The 15353-nt window shown below is 36.6% G+C and overlaps 4 protein-coding genes and 1 long non-coding RNA gene across 11 annotated transcripts; 3 read left to right on the top strand and 2 right to left on the bottom strand.

Moving 5' to 3' along the window:
- The first annotated feature begins 188 nt into the window (after positions 1–188).
- Positions 189–2882, top strand: LOC111797436 (cytochrome P450 72A397). The gene is made up of 5 exons (XM_023680429.2): positions 189–693; positions 808–1025; positions 1263–1507; positions 1652–2039; positions 2315–2882. Exons 1-5 carry the CDS (start codon positions 417–419, stop codon positions 2738–2740), a joined length of 1554 nt encoding a protein of 517 aa, XP_023536197.2. The 5' UTR covers positions 189–416; the 3' UTR covers positions 2741–2882.
- Positions 2883–3024: 142 nt separating this feature from the next.
- LOC111797442 (uncharacterized) lies at positions 3025–12088 on the bottom strand. 7 transcript variants are annotated; one of them, XR_015421544.1, is made up of 7 exons: positions 11204–12088; positions 9143–9373; positions 7089–8975; positions 6453–6748; positions 4871–5286; positions 3809–4782; positions 3025–3703 (listed from the first exon to the last, which is right to left on the bottom strand). It is a non-coding gene; the product is annotated as an uncharacterized LOC111797442 (long non-coding RNA). The 7 variants fall into 7 exon arrangements; XR_015421545.1 differs by lacking the exon at positions 6453–6748 and having other exon boundaries at positions 7089–8774; positions 8863–8975; XR_015421543.1 differs by lacking the exon at positions 6453–6748 and having other exon boundaries at positions 11204–11302; positions 11793–12088.
- On the top strand, positions 4396–6867 carry LOC111797434 (cytochrome P450 72A397). The gene is made up of 5 exons (XM_087125067.1): positions 4396–4672; positions 4792–5009; positions 5135–5379; positions 5546–5933; positions 6329–6867. The coding sequence occupies exons 1-5, from the start codon at positions 4396–4398 to the stop codon at positions 6752–6754; spliced, it is 1554 nt and encodes a 517-aa protein (XP_086981193.1). The 3' UTR covers positions 6755–6867.
- LOC111797435 (cytochrome P450 72A397) lies at positions 8382–11055 on the top strand. The gene is made up of 5 exons (XM_023680428.2): positions 8382–8664; positions 8784–9001; positions 9160–9404; positions 9542–9929; positions 10357–11055. The coding sequence occupies exons 1-5, from the start codon at positions 8388–8390 to the stop codon at positions 10780–10782; spliced, it is 1554 nt and encodes a 517-aa protein (XP_023536196.2). The 5' UTR covers positions 8382–8387; the 3' UTR covers positions 10783–11055.
- A 741-nt stretch (positions 12089–12829) lies between the features above and the next one.
- Positions 12830–13682, bottom strand: LOC111797440 (glucan endo-1,3-beta-D-glucosidase). The gene is made up of 4 exons (XM_023680433.2): positions 13526–13682; positions 13384–13436; positions 13074–13308; positions 12830–12980 (listed from the first exon to the last, which is right to left on the bottom strand). The coding sequence occupies exons 1-4, from the start codon at positions 13575–13577 to the stop codon at positions 12955–12957; spliced, it is 366 nt and encodes a 121-aa protein (XP_023536201.2). The 5' UTR covers positions 13578–13682; the 3' UTR covers positions 12830–12954.
- Between the last annotated feature and the right edge of the window lie 1671 nt (positions 13683–15353).

Here is a 15353-nt window from a genome sequence, read left to right as displayed (position 1 = left end):
AATCAAATTAGTATACGCAAACTTATTTCTTCCTTTCCCTTCCACAAAAGTAATTAGTGATTATCATGAACACAAGCGAACGTGTAAATACAATTTAAAATGTCACTGATATGCCAAACTGTGTATATCATAATTAAAAACACCGTGTATAGATTATTTTAGTTCATAAATTTTGAAGTTCATGTCTACGATCTCTAAATTTTCACCCTGTCAAATGGGTTTTGAGTTTCTACTAAACTATTAAAGTTTTTCCACATACGATCAAGCAAAGTAAAAGCAATCTTATCATGATATTGCAAACAGTGTGTGGTTGTCCTATAAATAACAGAGTTGTGTTGCGTCTCCTTCACCATCGCTGAGAGTTCAAGAAACTCAGCTCTGCTAAACTCAGCTCTGCTTCAGAACTGTGTTGTGTAATGGCGTGTGTCACAGCCACGGTATCCATTTGGATAGTTGTGGTGGGTTTAGTCGTATTGGGAGGGAAACTTCTGAACTCTATTTGGTTTAGGCCCAAGAAACTAGAGAAGCTTTTAAGGCAGCAAGGACTCGCCGGAAATTCTTACCGGATTCTCTACGGAGACTTGAAGGAAAGAGCTGCCATGAGGGAGCAGGCCAACTCCAAGCCGATGAACTTCTCTAATGATATTGCTCCACGTGTTATTCCTTCTATTCATCATACCATCCAGAAATATGGTAACATATCCCAATCTCCATCTTCCTCATCTTTCAATCCTTTTTCTCAAATGATTTGTGAACTCCCCTGCGTTTCTGTTCATTAAATTTACCTGTAATTTTGTTCTGAAACAGGCAAGAATTCATATATGTGGCTTGGCCCCATACCAAGAGTGCACATCATGGACCCTGAACAACTTAAAACTGTGTTTGCATTGTTCAATGATATCCAAAAGCCATCTATGAATCCCCTTGTCAAGTTGCTTGCAGGTGGACTTGTAAACCATGAAGGAGCAAAATGGGCCAAACACAGAAAGATAATCAATCCTGCATTTCATTTAGAAAAGCTTAAGGTATCTTTCTCTCCATATCACTGAAAGTTCTTGAATACTTATGCACAATTAGCAAATACTCTATCATGAATACTTGGAATCATACTGTACAGAGAATCTTAAGATGGAACATCTATTCTTATTTAAAGAAGAAGAAGAAGAAGAAGAAGAAGAAGAGAACAGATTATTTGAGTTACTATAATTTCAAAATCATTACACCATAATTAATGATCATACATACCTTGAATTGGCTTACAGGGTATGGTACCAGCATTCTATCATAGCTGCTACGAGATGGTTGGCAAATGGGAAAGCATGGTCTCCGAGGAGGGATCGTGTGAGCTAGATGTAATGCCTTATCTACAACAAATGGCTGCTGATGTGATTTCTCGAACAGCATTTGGGAGTAGCTATGAGAAAGGAAAAAAGATCTTCAAACTTCAAACTGAACTAGCTGATTTGGTGATTCAAACTATCATGAGGATTTATATTCCGGGATGGAGGTAAATGATAGTAAAAATTCCCAAATGCTTAAACAGATCTTTAAACGTATACAAATAGTAAATTAGTTAGTGTAAAGATATATCATTACTATTTTATTACTGGTTAAGCATTTTAGTTTTCATATCATGATTGATTCTGTGCAGATTCCTACCCACAAAGTCGAACAAAAAAATGAAAGAGATTAGTAAGGAGATATCATCTTTGATCTTGGGTATTATAAATGAACGGGAAAAGTCTATGAAGGCAGGTGAAGCTATGAATAGCGATCTTTTAGGCATTCTCATGGAATCCAATTTGAACGAAATTGGACAACATGGAAACAATAAAGACATTGGAATGAGCATAGAAGATGTCATAGATGAATGCAAGATTTTCTATATTGCCGGCCAAGAAACTACAGCTACATTACTAATTTGGACGATGATACTGTTGAGTTCATACTCGGAATGGCAAGACCGAGCAAGGGCAGAGGTCTTTGAGATCTTCGGTAACAAGAATCCAGATTACGATGGTCTAAATCGACTAAAAGTTGTGAGTGATAGTCTCCTATTTTGTTGATCTATTTTCTAATTTTGATTTAATGAAAATTAAACGCCCATCTTCTAAGATAAAACAATCACATGAAACTTTAGGAGAGCCTAAAGAAGTTTAAAACCTTAATCTCCATCCAACTTATTGCCTTAGGATTGTGTAAGATGAAAGATTAAAGGCTATTTGACAAACTTGGTATGTGACTTTTGTGGGGATGTGTCCTAAAAGGTATTGTATTAGCTAACACATGACATGTGACTTTTTGAATGGCTCAGGTAACTATGATCTTCAACGAGGTTCTCAGGTTATACACACCAGTGGGTATGCTTGGACGACATGTTAAAAAAGAAACAAAACTTGGAAATTTGACTGTACCAGCCGGAGTGTTCCTGGGCCTACCAGTTCTTCTAATTCATCGTGATCCTGAGTTATGGGGTGAGGATGCGGACGAATTTAAACCAGAAAGATTTTCTGAGGGAGTTTCTAAAGCTACAAAAAATCCAGCTGCTTTTATCCCATTTGGTTGGGGTCCTCGAATATGCATAGGACTAAACTTTGCCATGATTGAAGCAAAAATGGCGTTATCAATCATCCTACAACGCTTCTCATTTGAGCTTTCTCCATCGTATACTCATGCTCCCACCGCGGCTATAACAACCCAACCTCAACATGGAGCGCATATCATACTGCACAAACTGTAGAGTTCGCACATTATCAGAAGCTAGGGAAGTTCACTGCTATCCCTATGTATACTTTCGAATCCTTTGATATTTTCCTTTTCAACTAAGTACCCTTTTCATTCCTCACCACTTCCTAAATAAATGGCTTTGAGATCATTAATTACTGTTTGTAATAGTCAAAATTATGAACCACAGCTTTTGAAAACTGGTTTTGTTTCTCATTGACATTTTCTCAAACAGTTCATCTGCAATGGCTGCTCTGCAGCAGAGTCATGTTAACTTCAATCATAGTAATATACAATACAGCAAAACAAATGTTCTAAATGGGATTCTGAGATACATATATCCACCCATTGTAATACTCAATACACAGAAATTCACGAAGAGATATAATTCTTGGAAACAACATGTGATTAGATAGATGAGATGAGATCCGATTACCTTGGTTGTGGAGTCCCAAATTCCTGAATCGCCGAAATTCTGCAGTTGTTCTAAGGGAATCTCCCTTCCAAAGGCCTCAATCGTCAATATACTTCGTTACTTCAAAAAAAGGAAGCCCGGACAGATAAATATGATCTTATACAAAGTTCTAAGGCTATATCCACCTGTAAATACGCTTAATCGGATGGTTAAAAAGGAAACGAGAGTTGGAAATTTGAGTTTATCAGCTGGTGTAATGCACCAGAGGTTGTTATCCACGGTGATCATGAGATATGGGGTGAGGATGCGAATGAATTTAAACCATAAAGATTAAGCAATGGAGTTTCTAAAGCATCAAAACTTCAACCAACTTTGTTTCCCTTTGGATGGGGTCCTCGAACATGCATGGGTCAGGACCTTGTGATACTTGAGGCCAAAGTTGCGATGTCCTTGATTCTACATCGTTTTTCATTTGAATTCTCTCCATCCCACGCTCATGCTCCCACTTTGCTTATGACCACTCAGCCTCAACATGGAGCTCATATCATCATCCGTATTTGAATTCTATAATCAAATCCATGTTCTCAAGTAAAGATAAAAAAGACAGACACGTGACACGGAGTTCTTTTTATTTAAGAATAATATTCAATTGATATCAAGCTCACCCACCACTAGTAGATATTGTCTGCTTTAGTCTGTTTCCACACTCTTATCCGAAATGCTTCATTCCACCGATGTTTCGTAAGACTCCAAGTCAATTAGGGATCTAAAATTTGACAAGTTACGTCCTACCTTTAATGTGGTAATGTCATAATGCTAAAATGCAAAGTTTTTGTTTTACTTTTTGCTCACATGATATATACATATTCCTCACATGATTTCCATATTCCTCACAAAACAAAAGTAATTAGTATGCCAGACTGTGTTTGTATTGTAGTTAAAAACGTCCATGGTTTGTGCCACACCCAAGTATAAGTTTCCTAGTGGAAGTTATGAGAATCACTTTTAACTGTTGTTCATATTCACATGTATTGTAATGAAAGTGCAAGTAATATCATGTATAGTAATCATTTATTGTAATGAAAATTTGGAAGTAAAATTAGAGTACAAGCACTATTATCATGATATTGCAAACTGTGTGGTTGTCCTATATAAATAACAGACTTGTGTTGCATCTCCTTCACCATCGTTGAGAGTTCAAGAAACTCAGCTCTGATTCAGTTTTCAGGTACAGAACTGTGTCTGTACCGATCGAGATGGCGTGTGTCACAGCCACGGTATCCATTTGGATAGCTGTGGTGAGTTTAGTCGTATTGGGAGGGAAACTTCTCAACTGGATTTGGTTGAGGCCCAGGAGATTAGAGAAGTTCTTAAGGCAGCAAGGATTCGCCGGAAATTCTTACCGGATTCTCTATGGAGACTTGAAGGACAGACACGCCATGAGAGAGCAGGCCATCTCCAAGCCGATGAACTTCTCCAATGATATTGCTCCACGTGTTATTCCTTCTGTTCATCATACCATCCAGAAATATGGTATTATAACATATCCCAATCTCCATCTTCCTCATCTTTCAATCCTTCTTCTCGAATGATTTGTGAACTCCCCTGCGTTTCTGTTCATTGATTTTACCTGTAATTTTGTTCTGAAACAGGCAAGAATTCATTTATGTGGTTTGGCCCCATACCAAGATTGCACATCATGGACCCTGAACAACTTAAAACTGTGCTTACATTGATCAATGATATCCAGAAGCCACTTATGTATCCCCTTCTCAAGCTGCTTACAAATGGACTTATAAACCATGAAGGAGAAAAATGGGTGAAACACAGAAAGATAATCAATCCTGCATTTCACTTAGAAAAGCTTAAGGTATCTTATCACAGAAAAAGTTGTTGAATACTTGTGCATGACTACCTCCTATCAGCAATACTTGGAATCATATTGTACGGTGAATATTTTAAGATGGAACATACATACCTTAAATTGGCTTACAGGTTATGGTACCAGCATTCTATCATAGCTGCTATGACATGGTTAGCAAATGGGAAAGCATGGTCTTCGAGAACGGATCGTGTGAGTTAGACGTAATGCCTTATCTACAACAAATGGCTGCTGATGTGATTTCTCGAACAGCATTTGGGAGTAGCTATGAGAAAGGAAAAAAGATCTTCAAACTTCAAACTGAACTAGCTGGTTTGGTGAATCAAACTATGATGGGGATTTTTATTCCGGGATGGAGGTAAACAGAAAATAATAATAATAAAATAATAGTAAAAGCTTTCTAATTAAAAGTTGTTGGTCAAGACTTTTTCTCCATAACTTTCCACATGCTTAAACAGATCTTTAAACTTATACAAATAGTAAATTATTTAGTTCAAAGATATATAATGATTGGTTTTGTGCAGATTCCTACCCACAAAGTCGAACAGAAAAATGAAAGAGATAAGTAAGGAGATAACAACTCTGATCTTGCGTATTATAAATGAAAGGGAAAAGTCCATGAGTGCAGGTGAAGCTATGCATAGCGATCTGTTAGGCATTCTCATGGAATCCAATTTGAATGAAATTGGACGACATGGAAACAATAAAGACATTGGAATGAGCATAGATGATGTCATTAATGAATGCAAGACTTTCTATATTGCTGGCCAAGAAACTACAGCTACGTTACTAACTTGGACGGTGATATTATTGAGTTCATACTCAGAATGGCAGGACCGAGCAAGAGCAGAGGTCTTTGAGATCTTCGGTAACAAGAAACCAGATTTTGATGGTCTAAGTCGACTAAAAGTTGTGAGTGAAATTCTCCTGCGTTTACTTTTTGTTGATCTATTTTCTCATTTTGATCTAATCAAATTTAAATGCCCATCTTCTAAACTTTTGGAGGGCCTAAAACAGTTTCAAACCTTACTCTCGATGCAACTTATTGGCTTTGGATTGTGTAAGATGAAAGATTAAAGGCCTATTTATTGGTTTTGGCTTTGGATTTTCCCTTCCAAGCTTCCCTTCAAAGTTTTAAAGCCCGAGCTCACCGATAACAGATATTGTCCTCTTTGGACTTTCCTTCAAGGTTTTAAAGTTTTAAAACGCTAGAGAGGGATTTTCACACCCAATGTTTTGTTCTCCTCTCTCACATAAAAAGTTATGTATTAGCTAACACATGACATGTGAGTTTTTCAATGGTTCAGGTAACTATGATCTTGAACGAGGTTCTCAGGTTATACTCACCAGCGAGTATTCTTGGTCGACGTGTTAAAAAAGAAACAAAACTTGGAAATTTGACTATACCAGCCGGAGTGTTTTTGGGCTTACCAATTACTCTTCTCCATCGTGATCCTGAGTTATGGGGTGAAGATGCGGGCGAATTTAAACCAGAAAGATTTTCTAAGGGAGTTTCTAAAGCTACAAAAAATCCAAATGCTTTTATCCCATTTGGTTTGGGTCCTCGAATATGCATAGGAGTAAACTTTGCCATGATTGAAGCAAAAATGGCGCTATCAATTATCCTACAACGCTTCTCATTTGAGCTTTCTCCATCGTATACTCATGCTCCCATCGCAGCTATGACAGTCCAACCTCAACATGGAGCTCATATCATACTGCACAAACTGTAGAGTTCGCACATTATCAGAAGCTAGGGAAGTTCTCTGCCATCCCTATGTATTCTTAACGTTTGTAATAGTCAAAATTATGAACCACAGCTTTTGAAAACTGGTTTTGTTTCTCATTGACATTTTCTCAAACAGTTCATCTGCAATGGCTGCTCTGCAGCAGAGTCAGGTTAACTTCAATCATAGTAATATACAACACAGCAAAACAAATGTTCTAAATGGGATTCTGAGACTACATATATCCACCCATTGTAATACTCAATACACAGAAATTCAAGAAGAGATATAATTCTTGGAAACAACATGTGATTAGATAGATGAGATGAGATCCGATTACCTTGGTTGTGGAGTCCCAGATTCCTGAATCGCCGAAATTCTGCGGTTGTTCCAAGGGAATCTCCCTTCCAAAGGCCTCAATCGGTACTTCGTTACTTCAAAAAAGGAAGCCCATGAAGTATTTGGTAACTAACAACCCAGATTCAGATGGTCTACCTCGTCTAAAATGGTAAGTGAGATGTTTCTGCTTGCTTCATATACGACAAGGTAAATGTGATTTTACACAACGAGTACGCTTAATCGGATGATTAAAAAGGAAACGAGAGTTGGAAATTTGAGTTTACGTGTAATGTTGATTGCACCAGTAGTTCTTATCCACCGTGATCTTGAGATATGGGGCGAGGATGCGAATGAGTTTAAACTATAAAGATTTAGCAATGGAGTTTCTAAAGCATCAAACTTCAACCAACTTTCTTTCCCTTTGGATGGGTCCTCGAACATGCATGGGTCAAGACCTTGCAATACTTAAGGCCAAAGTTGCAATGTCCTTGATTCTACTGCGTTTTTCATTTGAATTCTCTTCATCCCACGCTCATGTTCCCGCTTCTAAAGCATCAAAACTTCAACCAACTTTGTGTTTCCTTTGGATGGGCCCTCGAACATGCATGGGTTAGGACCTTGCGATACTTAAGGCCAAAGTTGCAATGTCCTTGATTCTACGTCATTTTTCATTTGAATTCTCTCCATCCCACGCTCATGTTCCCGATATGAGTGTGTAACAGTTCAAGCTCACCGTCTGCTTTAGTCTGTTACGTATCGTCGTCGGTCTCACGATTTTAAAACATATCTTGCTAGGAAAAGGTTTTCACACTCTTATCCAAAATGTTTCTTTCCACCTACCTTTCCTAAGAAACCAAGTCAATTAAGAAACCAACATCCAACATTTAATGTCATAATGCTAAAAGGCAAAGTTTTTGTTTTTTACTTTTTTCCTCATATGATTTCCATATTCCCCACAAAACAGAAGTAATTAGTATGCCAGGCTGTGTTTGTACCGTAGTTAAAAACGTCCATCATTTATCATCTTCACATGTATTGTAATGAAAATGTATGTAATGGTGAATAGTAATTATTATAATGAAAACTTGAAGTAATTAAATTACAAGTTCATAAACCTGCCAAATTTATAAAAATAACAAACCATCCAGTAGAGTAAAAGCACCATTACCATGCAATTGCAAACTGTGTGGTTGTCCTATAAATGACAGAGTTGTGTTGCGTCTCCTTCACCATCGATGAGAGTTCAAGAAACTCAGCTCTGATTCAGTTTTCAGGTTCAGAACTGTCTGTACCGATCGAGATGGCGTGTGTCACAGCCATGCTATCCATTTGGATAGCTGTGGTGAGTTTGGTCGTATTGGGAGGGAAACTTCTTAACTGGATTTGGTTGAGGCCCAGGAGATTAGAGAAGTTTTTAAGGCAGCAAGGATTCGCCGGAAATTCTTACCGGATTCTCTATGGAGACCTGAAGGACAGAACCGCCATGAGAGAGCAGGCCATCTCCAAGCCGATCAACTTCTCCGATGATATAGCTCCACGTGTTCTTCCTTCTGTTCATCATACCATCCAGAAATATGGTATTATAACATATCCCAATCTCCATCTTCCTCATCTTTCAATCCTTCTTCTCGAATGATTTGTGAACTCCCCTGCGTTTCTGTTCATTGAATTTACCTGTAATTTTGTTCTGAAACAGGCAAGAATTCATTTATGTGGTTTGGCCCCATACCAAGATTGCACATCATGGACCCTGAACAACTTAAAACTGTGTTTACATTGATCAATGATATCCAAAAGCCAGTTATGAATCCCCTTCTCAAGTTGTTTGCAGGTGGAGTTGTAAACCATGAAGGAGCAAAATGGGCGAGACACAGAAAGATAATCAATCCTGCATTTCATTTACAAAAGCTTAAGGTATCTTATCACAGAAAAAGTTGTTGAATACTTGTGCATGACAAACAAATATCCTATCATCAATACTTGGAATCATATTGTGCAGTGAATATTAAGATGGAACATCTATTCTTATCTAAAGGGTATGGTGATCATACATACCTTAAATTGGCTTACAGGTTATGGTACCAGCATTCTATCATAGCTGCTACGACATGGTTAGCAAATGGGAAAGCATGGTCTTCGAGACCGGATCGTGTGAGTTAGACGTAATGCCTTATCTACAACAAATGGCTGCTGATGTGATTTCTCGAACAGCATTTGGGAGTAGCTATGAGAAAGGAGAAAAGATCTTCAAACTTCAAACTGAACTAGCTCTTCTGGTGAATCAACCTACCATGGGGATTTTTATTCCGGGATGGAGGTAAACAGAAAAAAAAAAATAATAAAATAATAGTAAAAGCTTTCTAATTAAAAGTTGTTCATGCTTAACAGATCTTTAAACTTATACAAATAGTAAATTATTTAGTTTAAAGATATATAATGATTGATTTTGTGCAGATTCCTACCCACAAAGACGAACAAAAAAATGAAAGAGATAAGTAAGGAGATAACAACTCTGATCTTGGGTATTATAAATGAAAGGGAGAAGTCCATGAGTGCAGGTGAAGCTATGCATAGCGATCTGTTAGGCATTCTCATGGAATCCAATTTGGATGAAATTGGACGACATGGAAACAATAAAGACACTGGAATGAGCATAGAAGATGTCATTAATGAATGCAAGACTTTCTATATTGCTGGACAAGAAACTACAGCTACGTTACTAATTTGGACGATGATATTATTGAGTTCATACTCAGAATGGCAAGACCGAGCAAGAGCAGAGGTCTTTGAGATCTTCGGTAACAAGAAACCAGATTTTGATGGTCTAAGTCGACTAAAAGTTGTGAGTGAAATTCTCCTGCGTTTACTTTTTGTTGATCTATTTTCTCATTTTGAGTTAACCAAATTTAAATGCCCATCTTCTATGATAAAACAATCACATGAAACTTTTGGAGGGCCTAAAAAAGTTTCAAACCTTACTCTTAAGGGAATGTATGTCCTAAAATGTAACGGCCCAAGCCCACTACAAGCCGATATTGTTTCTTTGGATTTTCCATTCCGAGCTTCCCCTCAAGGTTTTAAAGCCTAAGCTCACCGCTAACTGATATTGTCCTCTTTGGACTTCCCCTTCCAGACTTTCCTTCCAGGTTTTAAAGTTTTAAAACGCTAGAGGGGGGTTTTCACACCCAATGTTTGTTCTCCTCCCCATATCTCACATAAAAAGTTTTTTATTAGCTAACACGTGACATGTGAGTTTTTTAATGGTTCAGGTAACTATGATCTTGAACGAGGTTCTCAGGTTATACTCACCAGCGACTTTGCTTAGTCGACGTGTTAAAAAAGAAACAAAAGTTGGAAATTTTACTATACCAGCCGGAGTGTTTTTGGGCTTACCAATTACTCTTCTCCATCGTGATCCTGAGTTATGGGGTGAAGATGCGGGCGAATTTAAACCAGAAAGATTTTCTAAGGGAGTTTCTAAAGCTACAAAAAATCCAAATGCTTTTATCCCATTTGGTTTGGGTCCTCGAATATGCATAGGACTAAACTTTGCCATGATTGAAGCAAAAATGGCGCTATCAATTATCCTACAACGCTTCTCATTTGAGCTTTCTCCATCGTATACTCATGCTCCCATCGCAGGTATAACAGTCCATCCTCAACATGGAGCTCATATCATACTACACAAACTGTAGAGTTCGCACATTATCAGAAGCTAGGGAAGTTCACTGCTATCCCTATGTATACTTTCGAATCCTTCGATATTTTCCTTTCAACTAAGTACCCTTTTCATTGCTCACCGCTTCCTAAATAAATGGCTTTGAGATTATTAATTACTGTTTGTAATAGTCAAAATTATGAACCACAGCTTTTGAAAACTGGTTTTGTTTCTAATTGACATTTTCTCAAACAGTTCATCTGCAATGGTTGCTCTGCAGCAGAGTCATGTTAACTTCAATCATAGTAACCATACAACTCAGCAAGACAAATGTTCTAAATGGGATTCTGAGACTACATATATCCACCCATTGTAATACTCAATATACAGAAATTCAAGAAAAGATATAATTCTTGGAAACAACATGTGATTAGATAGATGAGATGAGATCCGATTACCTTGGTTGTGGAGTCCCAAATTCCCGATTCGCTGAAATTCTGCAGTTGTTTTAAGGGAATCTCCCTTCCAAAGGCATCAATCGTCAATATACTTAGTTCCTTGAAAAAAAAAGGAGGCCCATGAGATCATTTTCATAACTTTATGAATCACAGTATAATTGTTATAACATTATTCGTTTGAACACTAGCTATTGAGCATGGTTTTGCTTTCTCAGATTCTGGCGTCGTTCTTCACTAAAAATCCCGAGCTCGCTCTCTCATCTGCCGTTAACACATCCAAGCTCACAAATTCCCCAAAAATCCAGCGAAGATGGTGCAATTTGGCAAGTCCTCCACGCCTCTCCTTCCAGTCGCCGGCCAGACTACGGCCGACGACTGCTGTATATTTACCTTTTTCATGTATTTAAAATCTATTTCTATTTCATTTAAACTCTACCTATCTACTAAAGAACAGGCTGCAGAATGTATCTACCAAGATAAATCTCATACTAAATGGGAAGAAAAGAAAGAAAGAACGCATGCATATGTTTGAAGAGAAGAAATTTAGGGTAGTTCCCTGAATTAGAGCATGATTGAGAACATGCAAAACCTTGAGGGTACCCCAAAGCAAATCTCGGCCGGGTGAAATTGAGTTCTCGAGTATTCGAATTTCACGTCTGAGAACCCATTGGATCGGCCTTCAAAGACAAGATTAAGAACAGCAAAAACAAAACGAATGTAGATAATCCTTCCCCCTCGAAACTGCAAGCTGCTTAACGAAGAATCAAACTTACAGATCGAAAATACGAGAGAAAGGAATCGATTTGTTCTATGCCCGCAACGGAACAATAGCACCATTTTTTTCACAAGATGCTCTGTTCTCTCTATGGCAATGAGTTAAAACCTAGATTCGCTCGGGTTAAATAGGCGACTACTTCAGCGTAAATGACTCTTTTACCCTTCATAATTTTTTTTTTTTTTTTCGTTTAATTCCTCAATTTTTAAATTTATTTAGTTGGCTTTTAATTTCTTACTTTCTGAACTTTTAAATAAATTTATAACATATTAATCCATATAAAATTAAATTTTATGTTTAATTGAATTATAAACTTTTAATTTTAAATTTTTTTATAGACCAATGATATAATTAAAATTTTAAAGAAAAATTAAAGTTTTACAATGTTTAAGAATTATATATATATATAATTAATTATGTATACATACAATTAAAATATCATCGATTATAATCCATCCGAATATAACTTAGTAAATAAATCATCATTTATCATTTTTTATTACGATGGTCGAAGTTTTATCATATACTTCGTAATTATGATATCAAGAGAATTATGAGTATAGACGAAATTTGATCAAGAGGAATTAAGGCACAGTTGGCCAAATTCATAGTCCAACTCACACCTCGAGACCCGATCATTGATTCTTAGTAAGGTTTTTCCTAGTCCAATTAACGACATAACTAAGTGAGGATTTCTCCCGATGAAAGTGCATAACTCTCATAAAATGTATCAAGATTTGAAATAATATTTTTGGTAGGAGAGTAACTGTTTTCTAACCTAAGTTATCACCCGATCCATTTGGAATTTGGATGGGATGTTTAAATTTCAATTCAAACACATATGAACAGAGTAGATAAAATCTTATTTATTAATTTTGTTAAAAGAAGTTGAGAAGTTTTCAACATCCATCTCTTTCCATATACATCACAACATCAATAAATATAAGATCCAAGTTTACATATATTGTATACTGATTTAAGGGTAAATGCAGTTTCCATAACCTGCACAGAAATTGAAATTGAAACTACAAATCAAAATGAAGAACAAAAAAGCAAACAAAAGAAAAATCGATTTAGTGTTAGAATTGGACTAACTTGGATTAGTGATGACAATCACACCAGAGCCTCTGAAATCACAGTTCCACTGATCGTCTCCTTCCGCATTGTAGTACAGACTCATAGCTACAGAGGCATGGTTGAACAGATTATCAGGATCAAAGCAGGAGCCTCCTTCTTGTATTATTTTGCAATCTACCTTCGAACAAGCGAAATTGATATTCCCTAACAGCGTCGCTTGATCCGACGATGGCTTCGGGAGGCACCACGTCTTCTGCAGATTCATCGCACAAAATATCAGATCAATTTCAACTCAGTTTTCAGAAATTTATTGTTTCCGTAAGTTAACCTGATTTGGTAACGTTGCGTTCACCAGTCCATTTACCGCAAGCAAATCTCCTCCTGAAGGAGAATCGGAAGCAGAAATTATTCAGATTCAGTGACTGTTCGAAAACTTGGCGGAAGAATTCGAATAGATCGAGAAAACGCACCTGAAATGAACGAGAGGAGAAACAAAAAGGAGAGAGCGGCCGCTTTCGCCATTAGTCGTGCGCTGTTCTGCTGCGATCAGGAGGAATATTGAAGGAATCGGAGAAAGACGATGGATGACTGAACAAGACGATGATGGAGAAGGATTTTATAGGAGGAGGGTGGATTGCGTGACCATTCGAACCGCTGCAAATCCACTAACATTTGTTTTTTTTTTTTTCTTTTTTTTTTTCTTTGTAATTTTATTTTTAAAATTAAGCTTTAGTTATCTATTTTCATAAGCAATTTAAAAAATTACAATTAACTTTTGAACTATTTTTTTTAATTAATAAATAAGATTGATTCCGATTTAGAATTTAAATACGACATCTCGTGCAATATGGTCACGTTTGACCAAATACTAATGAAGATAGTATTCTTTGATTATAAACCCATGATCATTCCCTAAATTAGTCGATGTGGGACTTTCATCCAACACCTCCCCCTTAATCGAGGCTCGACGATACCTCCCCTTAATCGAGGATCATTCCCTAAATTAGCCACTTTCATCCAACACCTCCCCTTAATCGAAGCTCGACTACACCTCCCCTTAATCGAGGATCATTCCCTAAATTAGCCAATGTGGGACTTTCATCTAACACCTCCCTTTAATCTAATCCCATGTTAGATGAACACGACTCTCCACAATGGTATGATAATGTCCACTTTGAGCATAAGCTCTTGTGACTTTGTTTTGGGCTTCCCAAAAAGGCCTAAAAAACGTCTCATACCAATGGAGATAGTATTATTTGATTATAAACTCATGATCATTCCCTAAAAATTAGCAGACGTGGGACTTTCATCCAACACCTAAAACTATCTCCACAAATCAATACGAGTCCTTTCCTCACTCACATGCATCCTAAAAAAAAAATCAAGAAGGTCTCCGAGCATAGAATTGATCTAAACACTCTAAGCACAACACATTAAACCTTGAAGGTCCTATGGCTAAACAACCGAAAACGAAGATGCACCTATTTGATATAAATAATAAATTTCTATATTTTAAAATTTTTTTTAGTTATCCTATCTCAGGGTTGCTATCATTACTGGTGTGTCATATCCTTAAAATATAATAATTTATAATTTGAAAACTTGTAAATTTCCGTAGTTTTATTTATTTATTTATTATTATTATTTTCTATTTGGGATGTTTTTTTTTTTGTTTTCCATCACTTTCGGCTATTTTCTCTTCATTAATAAAAACAGATCTCAAAGAATAAAGATGGTAGCATAATTATTTATAGATAATTAAGATAAAATCAATATGTAATTATGCGTATTTAATTAAATAAATAAAACAATAACATGCTAAAAACGGTAAATTAACATATCCCAAGCTTTCAAAAACCTTGAAAAGGAATTTAAAATATTAATTATAAAATAATTTAACAATAATAATAGTAAATGAAGAAATTAATGATGCATGTTTAGTATTTTAAATTTGAATGGTAATTATTTAATAGTCGCATGGTTAATTATTTAAAAATTTAAAGCGTTAAATAAAATATTATTTTAGTTTATTAAAATAATAGTTGGTCAGAATACAATAGTATGATATTTGTCCACTTGAGCATAAGCTCTTGTGGCTTTGCTTTGGACTTTCCCAAAAGGCCTCATAAGAGAGTATTCTTTGTTCATCATCCAACACCTCCCCTCGAGCAAAGTACGACCCCCTTAATCAAGGCTCGACTCCTTTGGAGTCTTAATCATTTATGACGAGGAGGCTTTTGTTCGACATTTGAGGATTTACCAATCTATTGGCACGACTAAGTTTAGAGCATGACTTTG

This window comes from Cucurbita pepo, chromosome 6 (genome assembly GCF_057944985.1).
Source record: "Cucurbita pepo subsp. pepo isolate OVF chromosome 6, ASM5794498v1, whole genome shotgun sequence".
Lineage (NCBI taxonomy): Eukaryota > Viridiplantae > Streptophyta > Magnoliopsida > Cucurbitales > Cucurbitaceae > Cucurbita > Cucurbita pepo.
Note: the sequence above shows the minus strand (reverse complement) of the source record. Positions and strands in the feature narration are given on the sequence as shown.